We start from the raw sequence: 16569 nt of genomic DNA on the forward strand, positions 1-16569 counted from the left end.
CATGGTGGCAGTGTGTGAGTGTGTGTGGGGTGGACAGATGGGAGGGGGTTGAAAGCACGTGTGTGTGAGATGGAGGAAAGGGAAAATTATACTGAGGGCATGCATGTCTGACATTAGAGCCACAATTAGCATCCTCCCGATTGTTAGGGTCCATGCGGGACATGTGAGGGATCAGGGTGAGACTGATTGAACCCCTGGAGGATCACAAGGAGTTCCCACCAGCAACCGGACGGGTCCACTCGACATTAGGAATCACATGAGCACCACAGCACACCTAGCATAACAGCACACCTAGCATAACAGCACACCAAGCATAACAGCACACCTAACATAACAGCACAACTAGCATAACAGCACACCTAACATAACAGCACAACTAGCATAACAGCACACCTAGCATAACAGCACACCAAGCATAACAGTACACCTAACATAACAGCACACCAAGCATAACAGCACACCTAACATAACAGCACACCTAACATAACAGCACACCTAACATAACAGCACACTTAACATACCACCACACCAAGCATAACAGCACACCTAACATAACAGCACAACTAGCATAACAGCACACCTAACATAACAGCACAACTAGCATAACAGCACACCTAACATAACAGCACAACTAGCATAACAGCACACCTAACATAACAGCACACCTAGCATACTACTAGGGGAATGATCCGTACTCACTGAGGGTCAAACAGGGGCCGCTGGTCTCTGAGGTCACGTGACCCCCCAGCTCCATCACGCCTCCTTTAAAAAACTACTGAGCGTCAGCAGGTCTGGTTCAGGTGTCTGGGGAGTGCGTTACTGACCAGCTTTGATTCCACTTCTGTTTGGTCGCCAAGGAAACACAGAGTCAGTTTGATTTAGAACAGTACTCCTCACAAACAATTAAGAGCCTTCAATTAACACTTTCAACACTCGATATTACAATATTAATAATCAATCAATCAATTAGTAATCTATCAATCAGTTCATTTTCCAGATTTCGCTCCAGAAATGTTGAAGGGAAACTGGACACAGGAAATTCATAAAGAATCAGTTTTTTTAATTGCATTATTTATTGTATTCACTTGAGGATGGAGTCAAGAAAGGACGATTATAAACTCACTGATGCTCTCACACCGGCCGCCTCTCTTATCCTTGTTTCATATCTTCTCAATGGTGAAATGTGTTAATTCCTGCAGTTTCATAGGTTTTACAAGTACAGAGCCCCCAATTTCTCTTCATTCACTCTAAAAAGAAAAATACACATACTTAAATGTCTAGATTACGGTAATAACAGAGTTGTTGTTTTTATGTGTATCATTAATAATCATATTATTAATTAAATTCATGTAAACTTTATTTTCACTTTATTCATAAATGATTAACTTACCCTTTGTCATGTTGTTCACCAAAATGAAGTGAACTTTTTCCCGAGGCCAGACAAAGCTAAGACAGAAAAGAGAACATAGTAAACCAACCCAATGGAAATACAAAAACACTCCAGACACACATCATCATCATCATCATCATCATTTTACTGTACCCCATTACGCGTTTCCCCAGTAAAAAACCAAAGTCTTGAACATATCTATTTCTTAAGATGCAGATGTGAAGGAATATACCCGGACTATGAGCGGTCTGTTGGGGTTAGGGGTTAGGTGTTCTGTGTGTAGGCTGTAGGTGGTTCTTAACGCATGCTGTATGTGGACTGAGGAGCTCACCATCTCCCAGCTTCCCAGCCTGCTCTGCCGCCGCTCCCGGCAGCATCTTGGTGAGGACGTTCTCCCCGTCGGCGGGGGCCTGGGGGGGCGCGGCACTGCCGATCCCTCCAGCCTTACTCCCGATGCCCACCGGAGCCGCCTTGGAGCCTGTCAGGGACACACACACACACACACACCCTCAGGAGACCATTCACAGAGGGACACCACTTTGTTTATGGGTAGGGGGGGACAGGGTGTGAGGCGTTACCGATGCCTGTTAGTGGCGGCGTGGCTGTTTTAGGGGCCGTGGCTGTGGCGGGCGGGGAGGCTCTCATTCCTGCAGCTGCTGCAGGTGCATGATCCATCTTTACCTGTTGGAAAGTGAAACGCAATGGGACATTTAAAATAATAGTTACTTTATGGGATATCTATATTTGCTCACAGTACAGAATCTTTTTCTGAGCTTTTATTTTTTCTATTATGTTAGTGACATTATTTCTGTGACATTTGCAAAAAAGAGTTGAGTGTATATATATATTAAATGTACTGACAGCTGTCGGTGCTGGTGATCCTGCCCCAGGCCCTGCCGCTGGCTGGCGTCCTAGTGGAGGGGTCTGGCCAGGTCTGGGCTGCTGTAGCTGCTGCTGCCCTGCCCCAGTAGAGGCTGGAGCAGGCTGTGGTCCACCAGCAGTAGGGTGAGGAGGCTGGCCCTGCTGCATCGCTTGCTGCTGTGGCTGATGACGCTGTTGTTGACCTTGTAGGGCTCCATCTGGTGTCTCATTGCTGGACTGTCTCCCAGTTTGGGCCGGGCCTCCTGGACGCTGCTGCTGATGTTGAGGCTGCTGCTGCTGCTGCTGAGGCGGCTGCTGATGTTGAGGCTGCTGCTGCTGCTGATGTTGAGGCTGCTGCTGCTGTTGAGGTGGCTGCTGCTGCTGCTGTTGAGGCTGCTGCTGCTGCTGCTGTCCAGGCTGCTGATGAGGCTGCTGCTGCTGTTGAGGCTGCTGCTGCTGCTGTCCAGGCTGCTGCTGTTGTTGAGGCTGCTGCTGTTGAGGTTGTGGCTGCTTGTGACCTGCAGATGAATCTGGCCTCCTGGAACTAGCGCGGTCTCCCGGGGTCCTCTGGCCTCTACCTCCAGTGCCATGGTTATGGCCAGCAGTTGGGTCCCGAGAGAATTCTCCCGAGTCCCGATGGCTGCCCTGGGTTGAGCGAGCTTCGGGACCGCCCCTTCGCTGGGCAGAGGAAGAGGTTCTGCCCTCCGTGCGGGCGGCCGGGTCTTTGGCGTGTGTCCGAGAAGAGCGGGAGGCTCTGGGATCTTCTGAGGCGTGGCGGGAAGAGCCGTGCCTGCCGGTGCTGCTGCTGCCATGGTGACGGTGTTCCCGGGAGGACGTGGAGGATCCATGGCGTTGCTGGTTGTACTCGTCCTGGGGCCAGTCCTCCTCAGGCGGCTCGTCGTAATCGTGGTAGGTGTGCTTTACGTTACCACGCCTACCTGTGGACGAGTGACCACCACCTCCATGGTGCCTCGACCGGTCTGAGCGGGCCTCCCTCGGCTTCTCAAACCAATCAGTCTCTTCTTGGCCCAAATGATATGCTTTTTTGAGAATCAAATTGAAGAAATGTCAGTCAATTGTTTCGATATTGAGATCAAGGAGTAGCATGCGGATCAAAGTCATGCACTAGAACTGAGGAGAACCCCCCCTGCACCCAAAACCATGCCGCATGCAGTCCACCATGCAGAGTCCACGGAAAAGCAAAAAAATAAAAGAATCACCCCACAGTAAAAACACAAAAAAGGAACAATGAAGATATCTTAAAATACAGATATAAAATTAGGCATATTTGGCAATGGGGATTAGGGAACTATACAAGTTGTGATTAAAAAAAAAAAAAGAACAAAATATTAACATGTCATGCATAAAATATTCTTGCACATGCTCATGCAGTCTCTTCTCAGCAGGCATTTGAGAACGCAAACGCAAGCCCCAGGCAGGGATCGTTCAGCACCAGTTACCTTCGCTGTCCGAAACGGCACAATGCATGTCATCTACGAGGTAGGGGTCATCCGGTTTGTAGACATGACTTCTGGGCTGATCCTTCATGTGGTGGTCCTGCACGTCTGGCAAGGAATGGCTGGAGCCGTATTGATTTCTGACGTCATTGGCATCAGGAGCACCAGAGCCTCTACCGATGCCCACAGGCTTCCCCACAGGGCTGAGTGGGCTCTCCTCCTCTGAGTTTTGGCTACGCATGGGAGGTCTGCCTCCACGGCCCGTTCTTTGGGACCTCTCCATAGCATCCCTTTCATAGGACTTACTCCTGTAACCTGTGCTGTCCCGGGAGGAGATCTTGTCCATGCCGTAGCCGGTGGATCTGGACCTTCCAGAGCCATACATGCGGTCCTCTTCCTCAAGGCCTTCGCGGCTGTTGCCGTAATACTTCTGCTGATCGTACGTGTTCTTCTTCAGGCCATAACCGTCATCTTGTTTTTTAGATCTTGACACGACTGTGCAGCTGCCCCCTGTGGAAGTGGTCATGGTGTAGGACGCCAGGTCCGACTCTACGTCTCGTGCCTCCTCGATCGGCGAGAACTTTGAAATCTTTTGCTCCATTCCCTGTTTTCTGTGCTTGCTACGTTTAGAAGAGACCACGGCAGGGGCCAGGTTCTTTGAGGAGGCTTTCTGGGTGCCAGAGCTGCAGCGTGTGTTGGGGTGCTTGTAATCGTCATAATAGTACGAGCCTCCGCTCACTGTGGAGCCAGCATGGCTGTCCACGCCCCCCTGGTAGCCCGCGGTGCCTGCTGGTCTGCCATAAGCATCCACAGACTCATCCTCAGGCCTTCCGTAACCTCTTGAAGAGCCGTTCTCACCTCCATAGCGCCCTCCTGCAGGATGACCGTGAGCATCTGTGGCTTGGCCTGCATTCTCTTTTGTCAATTCACTGATGTCATCAATCATGACGTAGTTCCTTGGTATATTCTGCTCTAGGTTCGAGGTGTACAGCCCATCGTGGGCATATGCAGAGGTGGGGCTCTCCACAGGTTGAGTAAGGCCAGGCTCGGCGGGGCGGTACTGCCCATAGGTATTACTGTAGACTGCGCTGAAGCCAGTGTCTGGAGCTGAGGTAGCCACTGACACTGCCGGGTTGCTAATGACCTCATAGTTGGTGGGCAATTTCTGCTCAAGGTCAGCCAGAGAGGTCTGCCTGGGTCTTTGGTGGACCGTGAGGATATCTGCCTGGGACTGGAAAGGGAGGACAGGCTGATAGGAGCTGTGGCTGGGGTAGGGTAGACTCTGGCCTGGCATAGGCTGACAAGGAGGCTGGAAGCCATGCTGTGGCATGCCAAGCTCTGGCTGATAGGTGGATTGAGCATACAAGTGGGTGGAGTAGGACCCTGGAGTCTGGTAGGCGGGGCCTGGTGGTGGGTGGGGCTGAAAGGTTCCTGGCTGTGGGGCAGAAGATGACGGGTATTGAGGAGGTTGAAAACCTATCTGTTGATATGCAGAGCCAGGCGGCTGTGCTGAGGATTGGGTTTGAGGGTATGGGTAGGACATATAGGTAGAGGTCGAGGGATACTGAGTTGCATTGAGGTCATTAGCAAAGTGGCTCAGTGGTGCAGTGCTTGGCCTTGATAATACACCATTAGTATCAAAGTTTCCAGTGGCAGCTGCAATCCTGAGGTTATTCAGCTCGCTGTCTGACATATAGTCTCGGGCATCGCCCATACAGCGCATGTAAGCGAGGTCTCGCCTCTCTCTGTCTTTCACCATGGTCTCCTTCCGCTGAGTGATGCCTAGTTCTAAGTAGCGCAGCTTTGCATCAATCTCCTTCTCCTCCTCCTCCAGCTCAGCCTGCTGTTTCCTGAGCTTGGAGGACTCCTGCTCCACCATCTTCAGCTCACTTAGCAGGCCAGCCTTGGTGACACCCTGGGTCGGTCTGGGCAGCACCCTCTGGGGCATCCCGGGGGAGCTGTACATTTGTGCTGGAGTGACAATGGGGAGGGGAATCTCCTCTGGTGGGGGGCTGGGAAGTGTCCTCTTTACCTTTCTCATCAGAGAGTTCTGCTGCTGCTGCTGCAGGGAGGCCATCTGTTTGGAGAGGAAGAGGAACATCGTGAGCAAACACTGAGCTATAAACAGAATGCACTTATGCAAATCCAGCTCATTAGTGTACAGTGGGCTCACTGGGTCTACACATGCCTCTCCTAACTCATAGATGGAGGACTAAGGGCCGTGAGAGGTGATCATCTGTAAAATAAAGGTTGACTTTGGTATTGAGAAAACGTAGCCTCCTTTATATTATAATGAGTTAATTTGATTTGATATTAAATTAAGAAATATTTGCTGTTATGAAGTCCAAGAAGGTCTGGATACTTGTGGATCATAGTGATTTATTGATGTTCTTATTGTATGTCAGGTTTTTCTGTGTGAATTATATACTGCATTAGGACATCTGTTTTGTTAATGATTATCATGATTTGCATAGCGTCTCAGATCCTCAAAATGCAAAGATTGTAAAATGATTAGTATACATGAATAGTGTGATTTGTTTTTACATTTTTTATGAATTATAAATATATAGTTTGAATGTTAATGTCCGCTCCTCATTATATCAGCAGTTATGGTGACAATAAAGTTGAATGATTGCAAAAAAGTGGAGATAAATGATTTTGATCTGTTCAAAGCATGATTAAACATAACACTACTATTGCAAAAATATTAAAGGATTCCATTTATGTCCTAATTCAAAATGCTCTCCATGGCATTCAATGATTATGAATGTCTAAAAGCATATATATAATTACTAAAAGAGAATTACATTTCTTACTTACAAATTAGCGGTTTTGTGTAGACCCATGATGACATTTAGTGAAGTAACGAATTATCCAAAGAGAGAAATGTATTTCCCACACAGAGATATAAACCACAGACCAAGAAGCCAAAAATAAGAAAGAAGCCTCTTAAAAACAGCAATAATCCTCATCTGATATGAACGTGTTTGTTCCTCGGACGGATTTTGCAGCGACTGCAAAGGAATATGAATTTATGTTGACCAGCTGCTAACTAGCAGGAAGACAGCAGGGCAAAGGCAGGATGCTTTCACATTGTGTGTCCCTGTGGCAGCTCTTAGGGCTGTGCCAGATATAGAAGAGAGCACCTCACCCAGAGAGCGGCTAACAGGGACTAAAGGGAAGAAAGAGAGAATGACAGAGGAAGCAGAGGGAGCTCCAGCCAGGGAAACATAGAAAGAGGAGTGCAGATAGGAGCGACGGACAGAATAAAATGAAAATAGAGGAGAAAAATATGAATTAAATAATGGGCAAAGCCGTTCTGGCATGACCAGCTGCTCTCCGGAGAACATTCTGTCACTTCCTGTGATGCCAAGCCCTGTGTGTTGCATCTTCTGTTCACACTGTAGTGCTCTGCAACACTTCAGTCTCTAGTCCACACTTTATGAAATGGCTTATATTATTGGAATTATTTAGTTATTATTTGTAGGTTTTCCAATGCTTTGTGGTATACTGCAAGGTCATATAATGGGTTACTCACAAATAACATTTACATTTATAATATATTTAAAATAAAATCTGGTTGATTTGATGACTACAAATTTAAAACATCACTTATAGTATAACGCCAGTATGGGGCATTTACAACGTCGGCCATTTTAACGTTCATACTGCACGATGTGTACTAGTCCCATCAATAAGTATCACAAAGCTGGCTCGGTTCATAATCATGGGTTGGAATTTAAGCTGAAACAGGGGGTTCACTTACACTTTTTTATTTGAGCCTGGGATAACAATAGCATGAACAGAGTCACTCGCAATCTAAAAGATTATCAGGTTTAGTAGATTAGTGATTGTGTTTTCCTTGGTCAAAGAAGAAAAAGTATTATTTTATTATAGATTATATAGTATTATTTAGTGATTCATGTCGAACTTGGTTTTAACAACCATCTTTTTGGTTGGCATTTTTTATATATTTTTTATATTTTTATATATACATACTGGCCCTATAATTGACATGGCATGACATTCATTTGTCTACTATGTTATCATTTAATATAAATAATTGACGTTAAATAACTTGGCCCTAAACCATCAAATCTATTATTGGAATATTCACATATACTTTTTCATATATACATACTTTTGTATGTTTCGTTGATAAAGTAGAACTTTTTTTTGGTTAAGATTGATTGGTGTACTTAAGTGTATCAAACGTGTACTTATACACATTTTATATATATTTCAAATTGCTTTACATTGCAAGAACAACAAGCCATGTATTTGAAACTCTTTCAAGAGAGGCTTCTGATTGCCTACCTGGCTGTTGGAGAGTGCCTGCTGGTGGTACGGGGAGAAGCGATTCTTCCCAGGGTCCTCAGACGTGGGGCTGAGCGGCTTGGGGTCGGACATGGAGCGCTGCACACTCTTGATGGGTCTGGGCAGGCTCTGGTGCCGCTGCGGGGACTCTGCGGTGAAGGCCTTCTGCTGGGGCGTGACGTGGGCCTTGTTGAGCTTCTCCTGCGAGGCGAACGTGGTCTCCAGCATACGGTGTGGGGACAGCGGGGACACGGGGGAGTACAGCACCTGGGGAGACTTGGGGGGCTGGCGAGACTCGTGCTGCTGCTGATAGCCAATCTCCAGAGGATCTGGCTTCCTCCTCTCAAACTTGGCCACCCCCTGGAGGCGTGGAGAGGACGGCTCGGACGGGTTGGCACCCACCATATGGAGGCTGGTGGAGTAGGGACTGATGGTGGTCGGCACACTGAGCTGAGGGGCTACGACGCCCTGAGACTGGGCCTCTGGTTCTGTTTGACAGGCGAGACTCTCTCCTTTCTGGGTCCTTTCAGGGGATGCGATGTAATGCAAGAGGTCAACCTTTGAGGTCTCTGCCATAGTGATGTGAATTGCAGGAGAGACCCTGCCCAGCTGTTCTGGCTCTGTCTGGCAGGAGGAATCGAAGGTGGTTTGGATAGCGATGCTTGAGGAAGACACTTTGGCATCTGCTTTCTCAACATTTGCATCAGAGTGCTTCGATATGCGGGACCTTCTGCGCCTCACTGGCTGCTGGTCCCATTCACCCTGGTCCTCTTCATCAGTTTGCACGCTGCAATCTGCAATCCGCCGAGTTCTCCTGCGCCTGTTCATGAATCTATCCTCTCCGTCTTCATCATCAGTTTGCACACAGCTGTCTGCAATCCTCTTCTCCTCTTCAGAGCCATCTCTCAGTCTTGGCATGGAATTCTGTTTCTTCATAACCCTGGAGCTAGCAGGGTCCTCAGTGTTTCTCAGTGATACTTCTGAGGAAGAACTATGAATAGGCCTGCCTGCCATTACTGCTTGTACAACCTGTCCGTCCTGCCAGAACTGAACACTTTGGCCATCCTGCTGGAGCACTCTACCACTCTGGTCACAAATAATGAACCCTTGCGGTGGTCCTCCTCCAACCACCACCCCTTGCATGGCCCCCTGCGCAGAGGTTGCTGCAGCCGCTGCAGCTGCAGCGCCGGCAGCTGCCTCTGCTGCTGCTGATGCTGCTGCGGCCTCAACTGCTGCCGTCTTCTGCCTCTTCTGGTCCTCCAACTGCTGCTGCAGCTGCTGCTGCAAAGTCTGAATCTGGTCTAACTGCATTCTCTGTTGGGCGAGCTGCTCCCTTTGCATGATGAGCTGGGTCTCTCGCTCGGCTTGCTGTTGCTGAAGGACTTGATGTTTGATTGTCTGTAGTTCCTGGATCTCCCGCTGGACCAGCATTTGTTCTTTCTCTCTGTGTCGCTGGAGCTCCATTCGGTCTCGCTCAAGCTCCTCGTGCAGGCGCAGTTGCCGCACCTTCTCCAGCTCCACACGCTCCCGCTCTAGCTGCAGCATGTGCTCTTGTTGCTGACTTAATCGCTCTTCTTCCTTGTCTTTGCGTGCTTCCATCGGGGGGGAAAGTACTGAGCAGGTTGCTTCTGAAGCAGTAACTGGTGCAGTCACTAGGATCTGGGCTTGGGGTTGCACTAATGCCTGAGGTTGGGGATGTGTTACAATGAGACTTGGTGATTGGGTTTGAGTTAGGGATAATGCTTGTGTTTGAGGAGGCATCTGAAGAGTTTGTAATTGTTCCTGCATTTGGTTCTGCTCGTTAGGTAGTTGAGCTTGAGAGAGTGATGTAACATTCTGGATTGGGATTTGAACTTGCGGGTTTATTTGCTGAAATGGTATCATGTTAGTCTGTATACCCGATGCAGACACATTTTGTGCCCCTAAATGAGCAACAGTTTGGGTTGGTGGTAACATTGAGGCAATGGTTGGCGGCTTCCCTAAGTAGACTGGAGTTTCCTGGTCAGAAGTGGTATTGGAAGTAGGTAGACCTGGGCCAGGGATTGAAGTAGGATACTGATTTGTAGTAGGATAACTGTAGGGTCCCTGTGTGGACAGAGGCATTCTAGGACTCACTTGAGGCAGCCTGGTTAGGCTAGCCAATGGTACTGGAGTCACACCTGTAGGGTAAGGTCTGTATACACCTCTTGGCATGGGACGCAGGACAGAGGAAGGCTGGGTGGTTATTGGCAAGGTAGAAGCTATTGGTGTGTTTATGGTTGAATATGTCATTCCATCTGTTCCTCTCATAGCTGCAGGGTACAAAGCCCGAATACTTGCTTGCCTAGCATTAATAAGGTTGGTTAAGGATTGGCCATGTGCTGTTGGTCTTCCATCGGGACCATAGAGAAGGTTGGCTCTGATTGATGCTAAGCTTTGACTTAGATTGAGTCTACCAACAGGCCCACCTCTGCCTCCATACTGCATTAGTTCAGGATTTGCAAAGCGACTTCCATATTGGTCCATTGAGTTTAGAGCTGCACACATGCGACTGATTTCTCGAGCAGTAGTTGCACTGTATTGTGCTAGATTTGCATCGGTTACCCCTGGGCCATAGCCATAATCTGAATTGATATTTGACATGGAGCCATATCGACGCAGAGGTAATGGAGACCCACTAACGTCTACTTGGCGCAAATCTGTGTAGGATCCATACTGGGCACCCATGCCTTGGTAACCATCATAAGACTGATTCATGGTGCTCAGATCAACGGCACCCTGGTGATTCCTCTGATACTGTTGAGGACCCACATCTGTCAGAATGTTGTCAGACATGGATGACTGTGAGCCCCCCAGGGGCTGTGGTTGATAGAGTTTACGTTCCTCTGCTAAACCTTGCACAGCTGGAGCCTGCTGTTGTTGCTGCTGGCTGGTGTTATAGTGTGGGGCAGGAGGAGGGCGGGCAACTTGAGATGGATCAGTCGCGGGGTTTTCATCTGATGTCGCTACCGTCTGTCTCTGAGTGAGAGTACCCGTGCAGCTACTAGCAAAAGGCATTTTGTAAACCACATCACAGCAAGCCGCCTGGCTCTCTGGTTTGAACTGTCCTGTCAGGTCAAGGACCTGGGGAGGAGGTGCCGGCTCTTCTTTCTTTACCAGCTGAGATATTGTGCCCCCTTGTGATGTATTACTCTCATCCAGCTGAACCATCATAACATGGGGCTTTCCAGTAGACAAGTTCATTACAGTGGGCTTATTTTTCAACTCTAATGCAACACCACTATACATATCATGTGACTGGTTAGAAGCAGGGGCCCCAGATGCCGGCTGTGGAGGTAGAGGGGCTACTCTAGGAATGGCACTTACACTCACCACAGGCTGGGCACTACTCGTCTGACTTACTACAATATCTTTCTTCAGCAGCATTGGTTGTACCTGATTTGCTAAATTGTAACGCGCAAATGAGGATTGTTGCTGATGTTGCTGGAGCTGCTGCTCCAGAAGTTGCTGCTGATGCAGAAGCTTCTGCTGCTGTAGCTGCAGTTGCTGCTGCTGGATGCCCAGGTCCTCCAGGCAGGCATCAATCTTTGGAATAGACGGATCGGTGAGCTTCATCTGTGCTAAACACATGGCTGAACCAACGCCCTGCCCCAGATCCACACGGTTCTGCAGTGGATCTCCATACACCACCTGCTGTTTCGGCTGGGTCATAAACATAGAGCCTGCCATTGTGACGCTGACAGTGGTTGGAGTTGAAACCGCTACATGTGGTTGTTCTTGGGAATTCAGATTCATGACAAGTGATTGCACTGCTGTGTGTCGAATGGATGGCTGCTCTGCTCCTATGGAGTATCGTCTGGCGTCAGAGGCCAGTGACGTTAGATCCATCCCTTGGTCCGTCATTATAATTGGTGCAGGTCTCATCGGGGCACTCAGGTCGACTACGCTTCCTCTTGGATGCACTTGGCCTTGTCCTCCAACCATTGATGAGCCTGTATTATGAGATATATTCTCCATTGACATTGATCCCCGGCTATAGCTGGATGCATTGTTCACTGAACTCATATTAGCATTTTGGGAAGAATGTCTGGGGGATTGTTGTGGGGAAGTTGGAGAAGTAGTCGAGGGCGGCTGAGAGCGATACATAGGCTTACCGTTGACATCTGTTGGTGATGACAAGGGCGAGGTGGAAGAATTTACAGTAATGGGCTTGGAAGCATTTGTCGTTTCAGAGCCCAATGTAATCACCATTACTGGGGTTTCTTGGGAGGACTGTTGTCGTAAAAGACGGGGTGGATTGGATTTTTGGGGAGACTGGTTTCCACGGGGTGCAGCTGGAGATGTAGAACCAGCGGGCAGAGAGGGGAGTTGTCGACCAGAGGACCGCACTGATGGTGAATTAGTAGGACTCTGTGAAGGTGAAGTTGCGGGAGAAACTGGCGGACTTGGCCCTTTGAAATATGAAAAGACCTTGGAGGAGAGTGACGCTCCAGTTTCAGAGGGAGTGGCCTGTGTTGGCCCCTGAGGACCTGTGCTGTGAACAGCAGAGTTACTTCCTGCCTGTCGAGCAGTTTGGGCGGTCTGATGGCCTTGGCCTTTCCCGACCACTCCTCCAATTTTGGCAGTCTGTGACATCATTCTGTTTTGGGTTTCTTTTGACAAATGCTGTGCTCCCTGTATTCCTGTGATTCTCGGATCATTCCCAGTGGATGAGATGGACATAGGTGAATTTAACTGGGTGGGGCTTGAGCCTGGAGTTAATTCAGCTGAATTATCTAAATGCTGTTTATTGACAGGCTGGTTACTACTGTTTACAGGTTGGCCTTGCTTCTGCATCATCTGTGCTTTCCTCATCATCTCCTCGTAGACCTCCTCTGCACTTTTTAACGTTTTGTCAGGGGGTGATGTTCCAGACAATTTTTCAGTCGGAGAGTAGAGAGATGTAAATGTTGGAAGGTTGTACTCACTTCCTGATTTGTACAATTTTCCACCAATCATCTCGAATCCTTCAGCCTCTGAGTCCACGGAGGGGGAGTATTCAGAACAGGAAGATCTGTGAAGCTCCTCCATCTCGGCTGCTTGCCTTAGCTCTTCTGTTGGCGATGCATCCTCGATTGGAGAGAGGTTACTGGGGGGAGTTTTAGATCTTTCTCTTCGTCTTTGTGCCCGTAGCTCCTCTTTATCCCTCTTTGTCTTCCTGGCTGTACTACGGATTCTCTGCTGCTCCAGATCTCTCATTTCCTCCTGCTCTCTGAGCAGCTCTTCCTCCTCTCTCAGCTCATCCTCCTCTGAAGAATCCTCTATGGTTGGCAGGAGCGGACCATGGGACCGGTGGCGGGCCTTCCTCTGCTGCTTGGCCTCTTCTAGTTTTGCCCGGCGACTAGGGCTACTGTCACTGTCATCCTCCATGGAGGACACAGACGTGGGCGATGTTCCGGACGTGTAGCTTGGGGTGGTAGCAGGTAGGGTGGAGGAGTACTCTCCCCTGGATCGCTCCTCTGGGGATCCCGTCAGGCTCTCCATCTCCAGCTCTGGTTCCCGTAGGTCCTGCTCAGGGTAGCTGTTTGTGTTGTTCAGCTCGATAGTTTTGAACCGCCTGAGGCCTCCTTGAGAGGAGAGCATGCCCTCAGCATCATCCCCATCTGCTCCTTTTGTGTCTTCCTCAAAACTGTTTGATTGTTGAGTTAGCCGTCGCCTCTCTTTTCCCGATTCCCCACCACTTTTATGGGCCATTTTGGGTTTCTGGTTTCCATATTCATCTATTTCCTCCTCATCAGCACTCATCTCCATGATCTGCCTTCTCATGATATCCTCATCCGTCATTTCTTTATGCGTCTTCTTTTGCCGGACAGGTAATGGCGAGAGACCGCTCTCACTGCTGTCTTCCACATAGTCATGTCGTAGTTTACAGCTTAGTTCATCTTCTGACTCTTCTCTCGCCGCTTCTTCATCAGAGTTGTACTCCCGCTCATGTCCAACGGACAGTGAATGTGGTCTCTGCTTCTTGTCGGCTGTCTTGGACTCTAGAAGAGGCCTCATGGAGCTCTCTAGCTTGTTGATCTCGGCGTGCCTTGAGGTGCCCTTTTCATTGAGCTTGATTCCCTCCTCCCAGATTTGGCCTACGATCTCCCCCTGGGAGCTGGATATCCCATCAGAGGAATAGCCAGTGTCACTCAAGCTCTGTGTGCTCGACTTGTTGGAGTCCTATGGGAAAACGAGAGAAAATGGTTCAGTGAAAGCAGTATTGCTAAGATTATTATGCCATAAAACAATTCCTGATATGGTTTCTTACAAAGCTATTGTTTAGCAAAGACAAGTGGGATTGAATAACCCTAACCACCAAGCTCATTAAGATACAATATAGTGCTAAATGATGTAATTTTCTAGTAATATTGGACAATATATTATAATAATACTGTGTAATGTGTGTGGTTGATGGTTGCTTTAACCAGCCATCCATCACACACACCCCACAAATACTTTCATAGCAAAAAACAACAACTTTTAATACAATTTTAAAAAGGTAAAATCAACCCAAAATCAGGTTACTTTCAAATCTGATTATAGATTAACTAATCTATAATCTATAAATATACATACTATATGTTTGGTCTGGTGGATAATTCTGAATTAAATTGTAAGGTTTTACCGGTGTTTGGGTTGAATTTTCCTTTCAAATAATGCACATACAAATGGCTAAATAAATTGACATACAGGGTGAATATCACAGACAGTTAAACAGAAGTACGGGACTACGGACAAATGTTTTTCGGTAACATGCTTGGTTTTCATTTTTGATGCATTCTCCAGCGTATTCTTCGAAACCGTTGAAGAATAATGAGAATTCATGACCATGCTCAGAATGTCTCAAATGATTCCATCACGGATAACCAGACACAAAGCTTGCATTGGTAAAAATTTAAATAAATGGTTAAAAAGGAACATAATGCAAAGTTGATCAGGAAAATGGATGATGATGTAGTCAACAAGTGGGGATAAATCTTTGAAGAAAATATAAATTAATTAATGAATAGATAAATACATAAAGAATAGACAAATAAAATACAGGAACAAAAAACATGATGAAAACATGTGAATATATATATACTGTATAATCATAAAAACAGACAGAAAAATTAACAATTATGAAGATGGATAAAAAGGAAGAAACCAAAAATATATTAATGATAAGGATGAAGAAGTGACGTAAATTAATAAAAAAACATTGTGACTCAAGGGTAACAGGTGAAGACGAAGAAGTTGCAGGTAGCTCACTTCATGGTGTCTTGACTTCTGAGAGGTTTCCGTTATCCTCTGATCTTTTGTGGAGCTGATCGCTTCTGACACAGCTTTCTTGGACGAGGGCTTCACTTCGTCCTTCTGAGACTTAGCTGTGACTTTGGTCTTCTCCGGGCCTTGTTTCTTCTGGACATTACCTGTGGGTTTAGGTGGATTGGGACCTGCTTTTGCAGGAGCAGCGCCGGACTTGGTGGAACTGGGCCCTGCTTTGCCAGCAGTGGCTGAAGGCTTGGCTCCAGACAAATGTGGACCCTTATTTTGAGCAGATATCTGAGCCTTGGCCTGACTAGGCACTTTGCCTTGGCTTTGGCTCCTGCCTTGGTTAGCAGACACGGCAGAGCTTTTATTCTGTGCACTAGACTGGTTAGAGGTTCTCATTTGAGGAGAGCTTACCATACTTGGTGATGAGGTTTGGGAAGGAACTTTACTCTGAGGAGAAGATTGGGTAGAAGATTTGGGTTGAAGGGCAGGTTGGGCTACACCTTTGGTTTGAGAAGAGGGTTGGGGGGTAGGCCCTGCCTTTTTGACAGAGGAGATAGGGCCACTTACTTGGGCACCTGGTGGTTTCTGTTGCTGTTGAGGACCTGTGGGCCTATGCCCTGGAAGTTGATTGGGTGTTTTCTGCTGAGGTGATTGTTGAGTGGCTGGAACTGCTGTCCGGGGTGATCCCGTTGGCTGTGGAGCAGGAGAAGGAATATCTCCCAAGCTTCCTGACAGAGCCCGCTGAGTCTGACAGTTCAAACAGAGCCATTCATTCTTCTGTAAAAACAAGACAAAATCGTACAATTAGGAAGGGGGAATTTGAATTATACCTAAAGCTTCCCCACTATTGGCCTTTTTTGAACAAATGGGATTCATTCATGCCTTTCTAAAAGCACTCATTGCATGCAATGATCGACTGAACTTTACCTTATTCTTATTCTTTACCTTATATGTACAGCTAACATAACTTAAAGCTAGTAGTTTAGATTCGAGAGTGGTAAAGAGAGAGAGCACAAAAGAGCAGAAGAGAGAACAATTTTGAAACTAAACAACAAAAGGTACTTCCCCTCCCTGTCTGCTCCCCCCCCTTTCTACCTTTTCCCGCCATTTAAAAAGGTTGCATTTCATGCATCTGTGAATGACAGGAAGATGGATTCCCCAAAACCAATCAGATGCCCTGATTGGTCTAAAATGAGTGTAGAACGGTCTAAAATCGAAATGGCTCATACAGAGGCAGGCACAGTCAACTCGAAACAGATATTCCCACAGCGCATTTAAATCACT

The 16569-nt window shown here is 47.5% G+C and overlaps 1 protein-coding gene across 1 annotated transcript in view; it reads right to left on the minus strand.

Moving 5' to 3' along the window:
• Positions 1-1405: 1405 nt before the first annotated feature.
• The window catches only part of bsnb (bassoon (presynaptic cytomatrix protein) b), a gene marked incomplete at both ends in the record, with an annotated part of 58244 nt that continues 43080 nt past the window's right edge, over positions 1406-16569 (minus strand). Inside the window, 7 exons of the mRNA XM_084464763.1 lie at positions 1406-1446; positions 1722-1868; positions 1969-2071; positions 2252-3291; positions 3712-5785; positions 8026-14208; positions 15280-16062. Of these exons, the coding sequence (XP_084320889.1) occupies positions 1406-1446; positions 1722-1868; positions 1969-2071; positions 2252-3291; positions 3712-5785; positions 8026-14208; positions 15280-16062 (10371 nt within the window). The remainder of the gene's footprint in view (positions 1447-1721; positions 1869-1968; positions 2072-2251; positions 3292-3711; positions 5786-8025; positions 14209-15279; positions 16063-16569) is intronic.

The sequence above is a fragment of the Micromesistius poutassou genome, assembly GCF_964030765.1.
Source record: "Micromesistius poutassou genome assembly, chromosome: 2".
Taxonomy (NCBI): Eukaryota; Metazoa; Chordata; class Actinopteri; order Gadiformes; family Gadidae; genus Micromesistius; species Micromesistius poutassou.